Below are 13,712 nucleotides of genomic sequence, written 5' to 3'. Positions count from 1 at the left end.
TTTGTCTCCCTCTCTACCCCTCCCTCCCTCCCTCCCTCCCTCCCTCCCTCCCTCTCTCTCTCTCTCAAAAATTAAACATTAAAAATATTTAGAATATTGGATTTAAATATACTTTAGATTATGGTTAAATTATCATGTCACTTTGATTTTGTTTTAAGTGAAAATATATTTGAGATTTAAAAATACAAATTTTTTTTAAGGGGCACCTGGGTTCTAATTTAGCCCTTTAGAATGGTTGGTTGAGCGTCCAACTTCAGCTCAGGTCATGATCATCATTCAGTTTGTGAGTTCCAGCCCTGCATTGGCCACTCTGCTGTCAGCACCCACCCTGCTTTAGATCCTTTGTCCCCCTCTCTCTCTGTCCCTCCCATGCCTTTGTGCGTGCGCGTTCTCTGAATGAATAAACATTAATAAAATAAAATAAAAATTTTTTAAATATTTTTTTAAATAAGAGGCTACTTTAACGTTTATTTATTTTGAGAGACAGAGAGAGTACAAGCAGGGGAGGGGCACAGAGAGAGGGAGAGAGAATCCCAAATGGGCTCCATACAGTACAGAGCCCAACATGGAGCTTGAACCCACAAACTGTGAGATCGTGACCTGAGCGGAAATCAAGAGTTGGATGCTTAAGCGACTGAGCCACCCACACACCCCTAAAAAATGTAATTTTTGAATCCTATATATCCAGGTGAAATTGTTTAGTCCTATAAGCTGCAGGCTATCTTTTTCAAATATGTAAAAAATGTCAGATGGTGTTTGCTATAACATTTGGTATCTCAGGTTTTTAAGACAAAGTTCATTCTTACTCAAAGGAGGAAGGTTTTTTTTTTTTTTTTTAATCAAAGAAGAGGAATTCAGAGTTTCCATATTTTTCAATTGTAATTAACCTAGAACTAGATTCAATTCTATAATTCTGAAATTTTATATGCCACTTCACTTTTTCACATTTCTTTTTGTTCTCTCACCTTTTAGTGTTGAGAGTACTGCACTTAGGCTTATAACAGCATTAGGTAGTTCGGAGGTACAGCCACAGTTCACACGCTTCCTGAGTGATCCCAAAACGGTGCTGTCCGCGGAATCTGAGGAGCTGAACCGAGCCTTGATATTGACCTTAGCTAGAGCAACTCATGTAACAGGTACAGTGAATGTGCGACCATCAATAAGGAAAACAAATGAATTAGAGCATGCTGTGTCCTTAGTGATTATTAAAGACTCATCGCGAAAAGACCCTTTTCATATGTTTAAAAAAAAAGTTGTTTTAATACCTTCACCATTTCAATCATTAATGTAGGTTCTTCTGTGTACTATCATTTTTTAACTAGGTTGAGCTTCAGTTTCCAGCCATTTTACATCATTTTTAAGTAGTGGTTCTTGACCTTTTTGGTCTCAGGACCACTTAACATTTGTAAATTTTTTTTAATGTTTACTTTTTCAGAGAGAGAGGGAGACAGAGCATGAGTGGGGAAGGGGGAGGAGGGGCAGAGAGAGAGGGAGACACACAATCTGAAGCAGGCTCCAGACTCTGAGCTGTCAGCACAGAGCCTGAGGCAGAGCTTGAACTCATGGACTGTGAGATCATGACCAGAGCCAATGTGGAATGTTTAACCGACTGAGCCATCCAGGCACCCCAGGACCACTTAACATTCTTAAAAACATACAAATTCCCAAAGATTTTCCATTTATATGGATTTTATCAACATTTATTATTTTATCAATATTTACCTTATAGATATTAAGATAGATGCTTTTTTAGTATTTGTTTGATTCCCTTAAAAATAATAAACATATATTAACATTCTCATTTTTTATGAAAAATAAGCTATATATTCTCCAAAACAAAACTTTAGTGAGAAGAGGTGCCATTTTTTCACATTTTTTACATCTCTCTTTAATATCTGATGTAAAGAAAGCTTTGCTAGATTCTCATATTTACTTCTGCATTTCATCTATCGCAATATGTTATTTTAGAAATGAAGAAAATATGGCCTCACCCAGGTAACAGGTTGGAAAGGAGAGAAGTATTTTAATAGCCTTTCCGATAATTGTGAATACTCTTTGATGTCACACAAAATTGGACAAGAGATGGTTTCTTAAATGTTTGGTGCAATGTAGAATGCAATCCAAAATTCTATCAGTGAACTTTTTTTACTCTATTACATTATAACCCATTGGTCTGTTTTGCACATTTAATGGATTTTTTTAATCCATATTTTGTAACTTCATGAATTAGTGTTTTGGAAGACATTGGTTCAGTGAATTATATAGATCTTATAAATGTTCGCACACTTCATTATACAGTATCATAAAATTACATTTGTTTATATCACTACAAATTTCTTTAGGAAAATCTTTAAGTTTTATAAAACTATTAGGTTTATAGTAGTAGATACAAGTTTTCCAAAATTTTGATTTTTCACTTGAAGTGTCAGATTTTATCACTGGCAAAAGATGTGGTCATTTGTTTTCCTTGAAGTAACAGGCTCCCTTTGTTAATTTTCAAGAAAATGTGTGCTTACTGCCCAAGTCTGAATAACTGTAGTTTTCTGTCAGATGTTCTTTTAAGTAAAAATGGAATTCCATTTTTAAAAAAAGAGCTAATTTCACTCAGTATTCAAACAATTGCACAAGTACTTTTCCTTAAGATACCCATCATACTTTGATGTATAATAGTAGCTAGAACACCATTCATACCTCCATTTTTATCACACAGAATATTAAAATGAGATGTACTTAAGGGCTGAGATACAGTCTTTTTCACTACTTCAAGGATATTCTTAAGTAAAACTGGCTCCTTCTCCCCACCCGCGACCCCCAGCCAAGAGCATAGTGAAGATTACAATGGCTGTTAGTATAGTTTGGTGCCACAGTTTGATTTGTTCTACGGGCCAGCAGTTTTCCCTATCATTACCTTTGCACTATTGGTGCACATGTTAACACAGTAAAAAGGTCCATGCTGTCTTATTATAATTATTTTAGTAGTTTTTACCTCATCAAATCCGTGAAAGGATATTGGGGACCCACAGACTCCACAGACCACACTTGGAAAACTGCTGTTTTAAAGAAATAGTTACTGGATTTAGCAGCCTGAAATAACATCTGTGTGAACTATCTTATTTTATATAAATTAACCTTCTTGATTTAGAGAGTTATAGTCTATAGCTGTTTCAACCACTAGAAAAGATAGCTGCTTTTGTAATTATATTTCCTTGGCTCAGTGAAGTGCTGACTCCTTATTGTCAGAGTCAACTACATGAGCATTCGTGGTAGGCCTGTATCACTGTTGTATCATTGGTGCTCTGTAACCTTAAAAAAAATTAGATTGCAATGTCTTTTGTCTTCTTTCCACTAATTGTGTTCTTACTAACACGATCATTCAAATCACTCACATAAACTAAAAAAACTTAGGTCCTAAGCTGAATATAACTAGTTAAGCAGTGAGTGTATTGCAGTGAAATTCCTTGGGTGTGCATAATTGTTTGTTGCTTTCTCTGTGATATTTAAGAATTGTGGGTATGATCATTTATATCTGGATTACATTTTTTGTTTATGTTTAGATTTTTTTACAGGCTCTGATTCAATTCAGGGAACTTGGTGTAAAGATATACTTCAGACCATCATGAGTTTTACTCCTCATAATTGGGCATCACACACTCTTAGCTGTTTTCCAGGCCCACTACAGGTAATCTGGTCTTGAATTACATGTTGAATATGTAAAAATCATTCTTCCATTTAATATATATAAAGTCATTCTTTCCCATTTAGTGTTATACTAGAGACTTTGTTTTAGTAATATCCAAAGGAAATTAGCTTTTATTTCTTTTTCAAAAAATCTTTGCTATTCCAAGTGTCTTGACTTGTTCCTTGTTGTACTCTAGGACTGTATATATTCCTAAAAATATAATTATGATCTCATATTATTAACAGTTTTAGAATCTTGTGAGAATTAACACGTTACCTAAAAAATTCTTTCTCTTAGAACTGAAATGGGGAGAAATACAAGTTAATGGAGCTGCACAGAATACACATTGGTGCACTTGACTGAATTTTTTCTTAATCACACAGAGAGAAAAACTATAAGCTTGGCTTTTATAATATGGAGAAAAGAAAACTTCATCTGTCCTCTACTTTGCAAAGAAAAGTTTAAGCATAATGAACATCTGCTTTCTATAACTTCTAATAGGGCTAAAGCAGTAGTTCTCAAATTTACCAGGATCACCTAGAGGGCTGGTTCGGATATAGACCGCTGGGCCCTAGGTGCAGAACTTCCAATTCAGTAGGTCTGGAATGGGGTCCAAGACTGCATTTCTTACAGGTCCCAGGTGGTGTCAATACTGATGGTCTGAGACCCATTTGGCTGTGTAATAGATTTTCCTTACAGAGATGCTAAAATATGTAACCAAAGGATACATAAATTTCTTTTTTTTTTTTTTTTCTTTTTAATGATGAACAGAAGTATCAACAGATGATTGAAGAAGCTTTGATTTCAGGCTTGCTTGGAATTTCTGTTTAGGAAATCTAGAAAGGGAATCTTAGAGATACCAAATTAAGCCTGTGTATTTTCCCATTATAGAAATTCAAGGCTTGATTACTAAGTTGCTTGAGGTTGCCTAGAGTTTATTAGTGTCATAATCAAGCCTAGAACTGGCTTCTTAACTCTGTAGCCAGTGTTCTTTCTAGTATAACCCTTGAAGTAAACTTCTCATCTTCCTTTTAGGCATTCTTCAAACAAAATAACGTACCTCAGGAAAGCCGTTTTAATCTGAAAAAAAATGTGGAAGAGGAGTATAGGAAGTGGAAGTCAATGACCAATGAAAATGACATCATTACCCACTTTTCTATGCAAGGCTCTCCTCCTCTCTTCCTTTGTCTTCTCTGGAAAATGCTCTTGGAAACAGATCATATAAATCAGATTGGCTATAGGTAAGCCAAAAACCTAGATCTGCATTCCATTTGATAATCCATTATTACCATACAGCAATATAACTTATTTTTTACTCTCTGATTTCCAGAGTATTAGAAAGAATTGGAGCCAGGGCCTTGGTTGCCCATGTGAGAACATTTGCAGATTTCCTAGTATATGAGTTCTCTACATCAGCTGGGGGTCAGCAACTCAACAAATGCATTGAAATTCTTAATGACATGGTATGGAAGTACAACATTGTTACATTGGACAGATTAATTCTCTGCCTGGTAAGAATATGCTAACTTAGGAATAAGTTTCTAAACCGCCTCATTCTGTTTTGGATCAGTGTGTGTGACTGATAGACCTTGTGCTGATCTAACTATATTGCTTCTAAGGATTTAATGAAATTATACTATAATCAAGTATTACTATCAATTCCCTAAGGAACTAGAGATTTCCCAGTGCATTTATTCATTCATTCATTCAGTAAGCATGTATCGAATATCTGCTATGTTTGATGCACAGAAAGTATAGAAGTAAGTAAGACAGACAGGGTCCTGATCTTGTGATGCTGTGAAAGTATAAACAGTTAGTGAAACCCTGAGTTGATTCCCAAAGGCTCCCACTAGAGGCAGGAGTGGTAAAAAGCCATCATATTTCTTTGCAGAGTGTTAATAATCATTTCTGTACACTTTGGTGGCCACAGTCAGAACTGAATGTTTCTCATAGCCACCCAATATTCCTCAAATTATTTTTTTCTCAACTTTGATGTCTATTTCAGCGAACAACTTTTAAAAATTTTTTTTTAACATTTATTTATTTATTTTTGAGAGAGAGAGACAGGGCGTGAGCAGGGAAGGGGCAGAGGGAGAGGGAGACACAGAATCCGAAGCAGGCTCCAGGCTCTGAGCTGTCAGCACAGAGCCCTATGCGGGACTCAAACTCACGAACCGTGAGATCATGAGCTGAGCTGAAGTTGGATGTTTAATTGACTAAGCCACGCAGGCACCCCTATTTCGGCAAGATTTTAAGAGAAGACACTGAACAAGGCCGGAAAATACTTATTTTTTTTTAACACTGTAGTGTTGGGTCACCTGGGTGGCTCAGCTGGTTAAGTGTCCGGCTTCGGCTCAGGTCATGATCTCATGCTTCATGAGTTTAAGCCCCACATCGGGCTCTGTGCTGACAGCTCAGAGCTTAGAGCCTGCTTCGGATTCTGTGTCTCCATCTCTCTCTACCTGTCCCTCAATCTCTCTCTCTCTCTCTCTCTCTCTCTCTCTCTCTCCCCCTCTCTCAAAAATAAATAAACATTAAAAAAATAGTGTTGATATTGGGGTGGCTTAGTTGGTTAACATTAACCTCTTAGCTGCAGAACATAAATATGGTTATGATATAGTAGGGGAAGTAAGCTAAGTCTATAAATCAATAAGATAGAAGGATCAGATAGAGGTGTGAGTGAGGAAAATATCGCCAGGCAGTAATGACAGCACACCTACGCAGGTGATATATCTTGAAAAATGGGTTAAATTTCAACAAAAGAAAAAAAAGTGATACTTTAGACAGAAGGAATGGTGAGAACCAAAAATGAGTAAGAAAGTTAAATATGCTTAGGGAATTCTGAACAGTTGGCTAGGGGTAGACTCCACATATATTGAAACTGTAATGATAGTGAGGTATTACTGTATTCCAATTTAGACTCTCTAGTGGAGGGGCCATGCTTTTGCACAGGTCAGACATTTTAATATCATTTTTCTGTTTTTCTCCAAAGGCCATGCGTAGTCATGAAGGAAATGAAGCCCAGGTTTGTTATTTCATAATTCAGTTGCTGTTACTCAAACCAAATGATTTTAGAAATCGAGTGAGTGACTTCGTGAAGGAAAATTCTCCAGAGCACTGGCTACAGAACGACTGGCACACCAAGCACATGAATTATCACAAGGTACTCATTCAAATCAGTGCTTCTGTGACTCCTTCTTAAGCCAGACTTAGGTATTTGGCTAATTGATTTGGCTGTTTTCTCTGTGGTTCCACTGTTTTCTCTCTAATCTGTACAGAAGTAAATTAGCTCTCTAAACTTCCTCGAGATTCTAGAATATCTCTACCGTTAAGAATATATTGAAACTGCAATTTTAGTAGATGTGAGTACTTACATACAAAATGAAAGGGTTATCACAAATTTTCTATACATAAATCTTTTTCAATACACCTTTGGGATAATAGAGATTTTTGTCAAGTGAAGGACTCTAGATTTCATTGCACTGCAAAACAAATATGTTTTCATGTTCTTTTAAAAATGAAAAGTTCAGGGGCGCCTGGGTGGCGCAGTCGGTTAAGCGTCCGACTTCAGCCAGGTCATGATCTCGCGGTCCGTGAGTTCGAGCCCCGCGTCAGGCTCTGGGCTGATGGCTCAGAGCCTGGACCCTGTTTCCGATTCTGTGTCTCCCTCTCTCTCTGCCCCTCCCCCGTTCATGCTCTGTCTCTCTCTGTCCCAAAAATAAATAAACGTTGAAAAAAATTTTAATAAAATAAAATAAATAAATAAATAAATAAAAATGACAAGTTCCTTTTAGCTCTATTTTTTAAGAGAATTTAAAAAAAGATGTCCTAAACATTTCCCATTTTCTCACTTCCACAGAAGTACCCCGAGAAACTGTATTTTGAGGGCCTCGCGGAGCAGGTCGACCCTCCTGTGCAGATTCAGTCTCCCTACCTCCCCATCTATTTTGGAAATGTGTGTCTTCGATTTCTCCCAGTATTTGATATAGTAATCCATAGGTTTTTAGAGCTGCTTCCAGTTTCCAAGTCACTGGAGACTCTACTAGATCACCTTGGTGGCTTATATAAATTTCATGGTGAGCTTTTTCAAATTTTAATTGTTTTTCAATAAAAATGTTTTGGGAGTAAGTGCTATATAGTGATGCCATGAAGTATAAAGTAGGTGACATAAAAATATGAATAGGTAGGTCATAGCAGATGTGCTAAATAGCAGAAATAAAAGTGATATGCAGGAGAGGCCCCCTTTTACATAGTGTGTGATTAGTTGCCAAATGTGTAGAGAAAGAGAAGCGTTATGAGTTCAGAGCAGACTGATGTTACTGTGAACTAAAGGGTCTTGGCAGGCTTCCTGGATGATAGGATTTGAGCTGTGATGTATGTGATTTATCTAAACAGGAAGAAGAGAACATTCTAGGCAGAAGGAATCTTTTGGAAAAATCACAGCATTTTAACAACAGTGTCCTCATTGGCTAACTTGAGAATTTAAACATTGTACCCGACAATGTAGATCACCTTTAAGTGCCAGGCTCAGAAGTTTTGATTTTATAACATGCAGATAATCAAGAGTCAACTAGATGTTATTGAGTAAGGTCATGGCATAGAGAGCATTATTTTAGAAAGTTAAATCTAGTTGTAGTCAGTAGCATGTTTTGGAACTAGGAAGCCATTTCAAAAACTTAATGTCAAAAAATTTCAGGTGTAGGATTAGTATCTAAACAACTGTGATGGCATTGGGAATGCGAAAGAAGGGACAGATAGTCCAGGAAGAAGGAACAGGCCTTGATTGCTGCTTGTAGGGAGAATATAGAAAGAAGAGAAGAGAACTACAAAGTTTGAAACCATGTGGCTAGAGAATGGTGGAGTCAGTGACAGGAGCATGAAAGTCCTAGAGCAGCCACTGTGGGGACAAAGTATATTTCTCTGGGGTGGCGGGGTGGGGGGCAGTTCTTCTTAGTCCTTTATCTAAGATGTTTTCCTCCTAACCAGAAATCTGAATTGCATGTTAGCATTACAGAGTAAGTATGAAGTTCAAGTGAGCATTCCTGTAAAAACATTTTGTTTTTGTTTTTGTTTTTTTGGATTAGGTAACATGCACATGGTAGAGAAGGGTATGCAGGGAAGAATAGTTAGTCCCATCCCTGATCTCCAGCTAGCCAGTTTCTTTCTCTGTGGGCAATGACTGTTACCAGTTCCTTGTGCTTCCTTCCTTAGCTATTGTGTAGTTAGGGTTGTTTTTTTTTTCCCCCACAAATAATATATAATACACACATTGTTCTGCACCTTGTTTTAATACCTGTATAGTGTGTTAGGATGGATTATTTTTATCAGTGCGTAAAAAGCCCATTAATCCATACATGCCATGATTTACCCAGTTTTTGACCATTGAGGCTCTTCGGATCTTTTTGCTAGTATCAACAGTGCCACAGCAGTTATTCATTTACATACCATGTATATATTATTCAAAGCCTTCTGCCTTGTCCTGAAATAAAAATATTCATCGTACGCAACTTCCCAGCATGTGAAATAGTTTCATTGGCTTCTGAGCTATCTTTTGGTAATCTTGAACACAGAGGGTTAGTTTTTCACAGTTGTTGGCAACTGGATAAACTTCGTGATGATTATTTTCTTCTTGGCAGATCGGCCAGTGACTTATTTGTATAATACTCTGCACTATTATGAAATGCACCTGAGAGACCGCCCACATCTCAAGCGAAAACTTGTCCATGCCATCATTGGCTCACTCAAGGATAATCGACCCCAAGGCTGGTGTCTAAGTGACACGTACCTGAAGTGTGGCATGAATGCACGAGAAGAAAATCCTTGGATCCCTGATGACTCCTACTATTGCAGATTGATTGGCAGACTAGTAGATAATATCCTTTTCATTGTGATTTTTCCAGACCTTTCAGAAATAACTATATGTTGATTTGTGAGGACACATACTACCTTTTCAAGGTAATATATATTTTTTTAAGTTTATTTATTCATTTTGAGAGAGACAGAGACAGCACGAGCTGGAGAGGGGCAGAGAGAGAGGGATTGAGAGAGAATCCCAAGCAGGCGCCCCGCTGTCAGCACAGAGCCCAACATGGGGCTCAAACTCACAAACTGTGAGATCATGACCCAAGCCAAAACCAAGAGTCGGATGCTTAATGACTGAGCCACCCAGGCACCCCTCAAGGTAATATTTTTATACATGCCAAGGCTTCAATTCTTTTAAGATTATTTTTGTTTTTACTTTTGTAAAGGTTTTGACATCTTAAATTAGCAACATCAACTTAGCTGCCAAATAGGCAGAAATTCACTCCATTAAAATTTTAATCTTAAAAACAGACCTTACAAGGTTTGTTTCAAAGAAAAAAAATTGATCTCCAAAAAAATATACTATGTATTGTAGTAAATGCATCTGTTTGCTACTGGAGAATATAGACTTTTGTTGCTTTACTTTATTATTTTTTTTAATATGAAATGTATTGTCAAATTGGTTTCCATACAACACCCAGTGCTCATCCCAACAGGTCCCCTCCTCAATGCCCATCACCCACTTTCCCCTCCCTCCCACCCCTAGAATTTTGTTGCTTTAAACAAATCCTTGAATGCTTTTAAAATATATTAATAGATAATAATAAAACTTGTTTTTCCCTCCTTTTTAATGAAAAAGCTGATTTACTTATATTTTGATTTCTTTTTTTGATTTCATGTTTTAAGTTATAAGCACACTATGTTTAATATGTTTGTATACCATGTCACTATTTACTAGGTAGAGCAATTTTACGTAAATGGGCATGATTTATTTTCTTACACAAAGAGATTTATTTCCTGAAGTAAAAGAATTACTCATTATAATGTTCTTATTACCTGCCTTACAACTGATGAAAGAAATAGGTAGATGAAGCCTAGGGCTACTTTGGTTGCATCTGTGGCTGTCATGTCACAGTTCTAAAAGCACACCTATAGAAGACCAGCTATTTATACCTTGTGATTATACATTTCAGTTATGTCAAACGTATTAGTGTATTTGGTTCATGGTATTTGCCTCTTAATTTCTGTTTGCTTATTGAGGTCTCATAATCATAAATTGATAATCAAATGAGATGTTTACATGTGAAACATTGGAAAACTGTAAAGCACTCTACAAATATGAGCCATTAATTTCAAAACAAACAAACAGTTATTGCTTTAATCATCTGCACCGATGGCTGGCAAATCTCCCGGTCCGTTCCCAAACTGCGACTGGAGATTCAATGAGTTTCCCAACCCAGCTGCCCATGCACTGCATGTTACTTGTGTGGAGCTCATGGCCTTGGCCGTTTCAGGCGAAGATGTTGGAAATGCTCTTCTAAATGTCGTCCTGAAAAGGTGTGTATCCTGTTTCATGCAGTAAGATTCATTGTTTTTTGTAAAGAGAATGATATTTTATTAGGAGCTGTTAGACAAATCTGTTGTCCCAAGGCTGATGCACTTGGGACGGTAACTATCTTTTGGTCCCAGATTTTGTCTTTGTGATATAGATATAATGGAGGGAGCCCTGGACAGGGTCAGAAGACCTGGGTTTGTTCCCACATCTACTATTTTTTTTTTTTAATTAAAAACAAAATTTTTTTTTTAACATTTATTCATTTTCTAGAGAGACAGAGCACAAGTGGGGGAGGGGCAGAGAGAGGGAGACACAGAATCTGAAGCAGGCTCCGGGCTCCAAGCTGTCAGCACAGAACCTGACACAGGGCTCGAACTCACAGACAGCGAGATCTTGACCTGAGCCAAAGTCAGATGCTTAACCAACTGAGCCACTCAGGCGCCCCCCCCCCCCCCAACCTCTACTCTTTAGTAGCTGTTTGACATTTAAGTTAGGAATAAGGTTATCATCTCACTAGAGATAATCTTTCAAGATTCCTTTCTCGAAGATCAGCATGAAGTGGGGGATAATGATTGGAGAAGTAGAAATAAGTGGCAATAGTCTTAACATCCCAGCAACCGCTGTTAAAGGAGACAACCAAAAAAAAAAGCTTTTGGATATTTAAATTTTTACTCAATGAAAATCCATTGTAGTTTTATTGGAGTAGATCAGTTGTTAGCCCCAATTTGTATATGTTGTCAAAATAAGATCCATTATTAACCGTATAAAGGTGTTTTTGTAATTTCACATTTTTCATATTTTTCTTCTGTTTTCTTCACTTATAGTCAGCCTTTAGTGCCAAGAGAGAATATTACAGCATGGATGAATGCAATTGGACTCATCATCACTGCACTGCCAGTGAGTTAATCATTTTGATTTGTACCAGAATACAGTTGTTCCCTGTCAGCCAAAAGAATAAGATGCATGAAAAAAAAAAAGATGCATGTAAGATGCCCTTGTATAAGGACGTCATGCAGTTAAGGAAGTGGTTCCTATTTTTCGAGTTTTCATATCATTATTGCTTCAGACACCTACAGTGACTATTTTCTTTGCCTTCTTCAGATCTAAAAATCTGCCTGACCAATGGGTCTCGGTATCCTTTGACCAACTTTAGTTCTTACATTATCTGTCCAACCTTAGTTCTGATCTGCTTTTGACCACTTAACATGTTACATATCTAGAGCCTTTCACTCATGCAAATAACACTTGTTGAGATATGTTTGAGGTACTTCTGATGTGTTATAGAATGAGACATTATGCAGAGCCCATCTTCCTTCTGTCAGCTTCTCTAAAGCCAGTTCATTCTTTGCCAGCTTAGGTTCTGCTCCTTCAGTGAACCCTTCCTGGACCTCCCCTCATGTGAAGTCTCCCTTCTGTGACCTCACATGTGTCTACTTAGCACTATTCAGTTGTCTATTGTGATACCTTTCGATGTCAATGACGTTATCTAACTCTGTGCTCTCCAAACTTGTTTGATTATGCACCTCTATGAATCATTTTTTCCTTGCACACCTCCAAAATATCTATATTTATCTGTGAGTTATATATGTGTACCAGTGTTGTCTGTATAATAGGTATTGGTAAGGGCAATTTTCCATACACTAGTATCAGATACTAGCCCTCTAACTCACAGACACTTATCCCCAGGTTCTTATTAACTGTATTTGACTTACTGTGAAACCACTCACTTTTGATTTCAAAATCTCCATTACACAAAAACACAAGCTAGATAAGTAAAAAATTTTAAAGAATGAGAATGTGCCATTATGTTAGGCTTTGGAGTGGAATATTAGAAATGGGGTGGAATACTGGATAAGTGATCATTTTCATCAGGCTTTCCCCTCATTTTAAAGGAGCCATATTGGATTGTTCTTCATGATCGAATTGTGAGTGTTATCAGCAGTCCCAGCTTGACCTCTGAGTCAGAGTGGGTTGGCTATCCATTCCGCCTCTTTGATTTCACTGCTTGTCATCAGTCCTACTCCGAGATGAGCTGCAGCTATACATTAGCTCTCGCACATGCTGTGTGGCACCATTCCAGCATTGGGCAACTTTCTCTCATTCCCAAGTAGGTATTATGATTTCTTAAATAAATTGGACTTTTTTTGTTTTGTGTGTTTTTTAACTCATTTACACATGAGGTATGCATCTCATTCAATAGAACAACTTGCAAAGTGAATTTTAATTACGTAGAGTTTCTAAATAATGAGGAAGCTCTTTAATTTCAGAATTGTCTGTAAAAATTAATTTGTATATGCAAGAAATAATCTGATATCTAGTTTTCCATCACAGTTTCAGGAGACTTCGTCAAATGCATGCTTTTTCCAGAATATGTATTTTGAACTGAATAACTCATATTAGCCTGTTTTCTGATTATTTTTTCTTGACTATACAATTGGTATTACTTAAATTCACATTTCTTGAGTATGGCATTTATATTAGATTGGCCATTCTCTTTTTATTTCAGATACATGTTTTTCCTACTATTCAAAAGTAGAACATTGCTGTGAAACCTTTCATAAGCCAAAATGGCGTAAAGTGAAGCGTATCCCACTCTTTCTAAAAGTTCATGTTACGCCACTTCGCTTTTATGGAAGACCTATATTAGTACCTATTTTTGCAAACCAAAAGAAGACC

The 13,712-nt window shown here is 37.0% G+C and overlaps 1 protein-coding gene across 1 annotated transcript in view; it reads left to right on the top strand.

The window, feature by feature from the left end:
* Positions 1–13,712, top strand: part of MED23 (mediator complex subunit 23) — a 44,171-nt gene that overhangs the window by 25,581 nt on the left and 4,878 nt on the right. Inside the window, exons 17-26 of the mRNA XM_030316358.1 lie at positions 973–1,136; positions 3,555–3,679; positions 4,715–4,920; positions 5,010–5,190; positions 6,672–6,842; positions 7,539–7,755; positions 9,316–9,552; positions 10,873–11,038; positions 11,861–11,933; positions 12,929–13,143. Coding sequence (XP_030172218.1) covers positions 973–1,136; positions 3,555–3,679; positions 4,715–4,920; positions 5,010–5,190; positions 6,672–6,842; positions 7,539–7,755; positions 9,316–9,552; positions 10,873–11,038; positions 11,861–11,933; positions 12,929–13,143 — 1,755 coding nt within the window. The remainder of the gene's footprint in view (positions 1–972; positions 1,137–3,554; positions 3,680–4,714; positions 4,921–5,009; positions 5,191–6,671; positions 6,843–7,538; positions 7,756–9,315; positions 9,553–10,872; positions 11,039–11,860; positions 11,934–12,928; positions 13,144–13,712) is intronic.

This window comes from Lynx canadensis, chromosome B2, assembly GCF_007474595.2.
Source record: "Lynx canadensis isolate LIC74 chromosome B2, mLynCan4.pri.v2, whole genome shotgun sequence".
Lineage (NCBI taxonomy): Eukaryota > Metazoa > Chordata > Mammalia > Carnivora > Felidae > Lynx > Lynx canadensis.
Note: the sequence above shows the minus strand (reverse complement) of the source record. Positions and strands in the feature narration are given on the sequence as shown.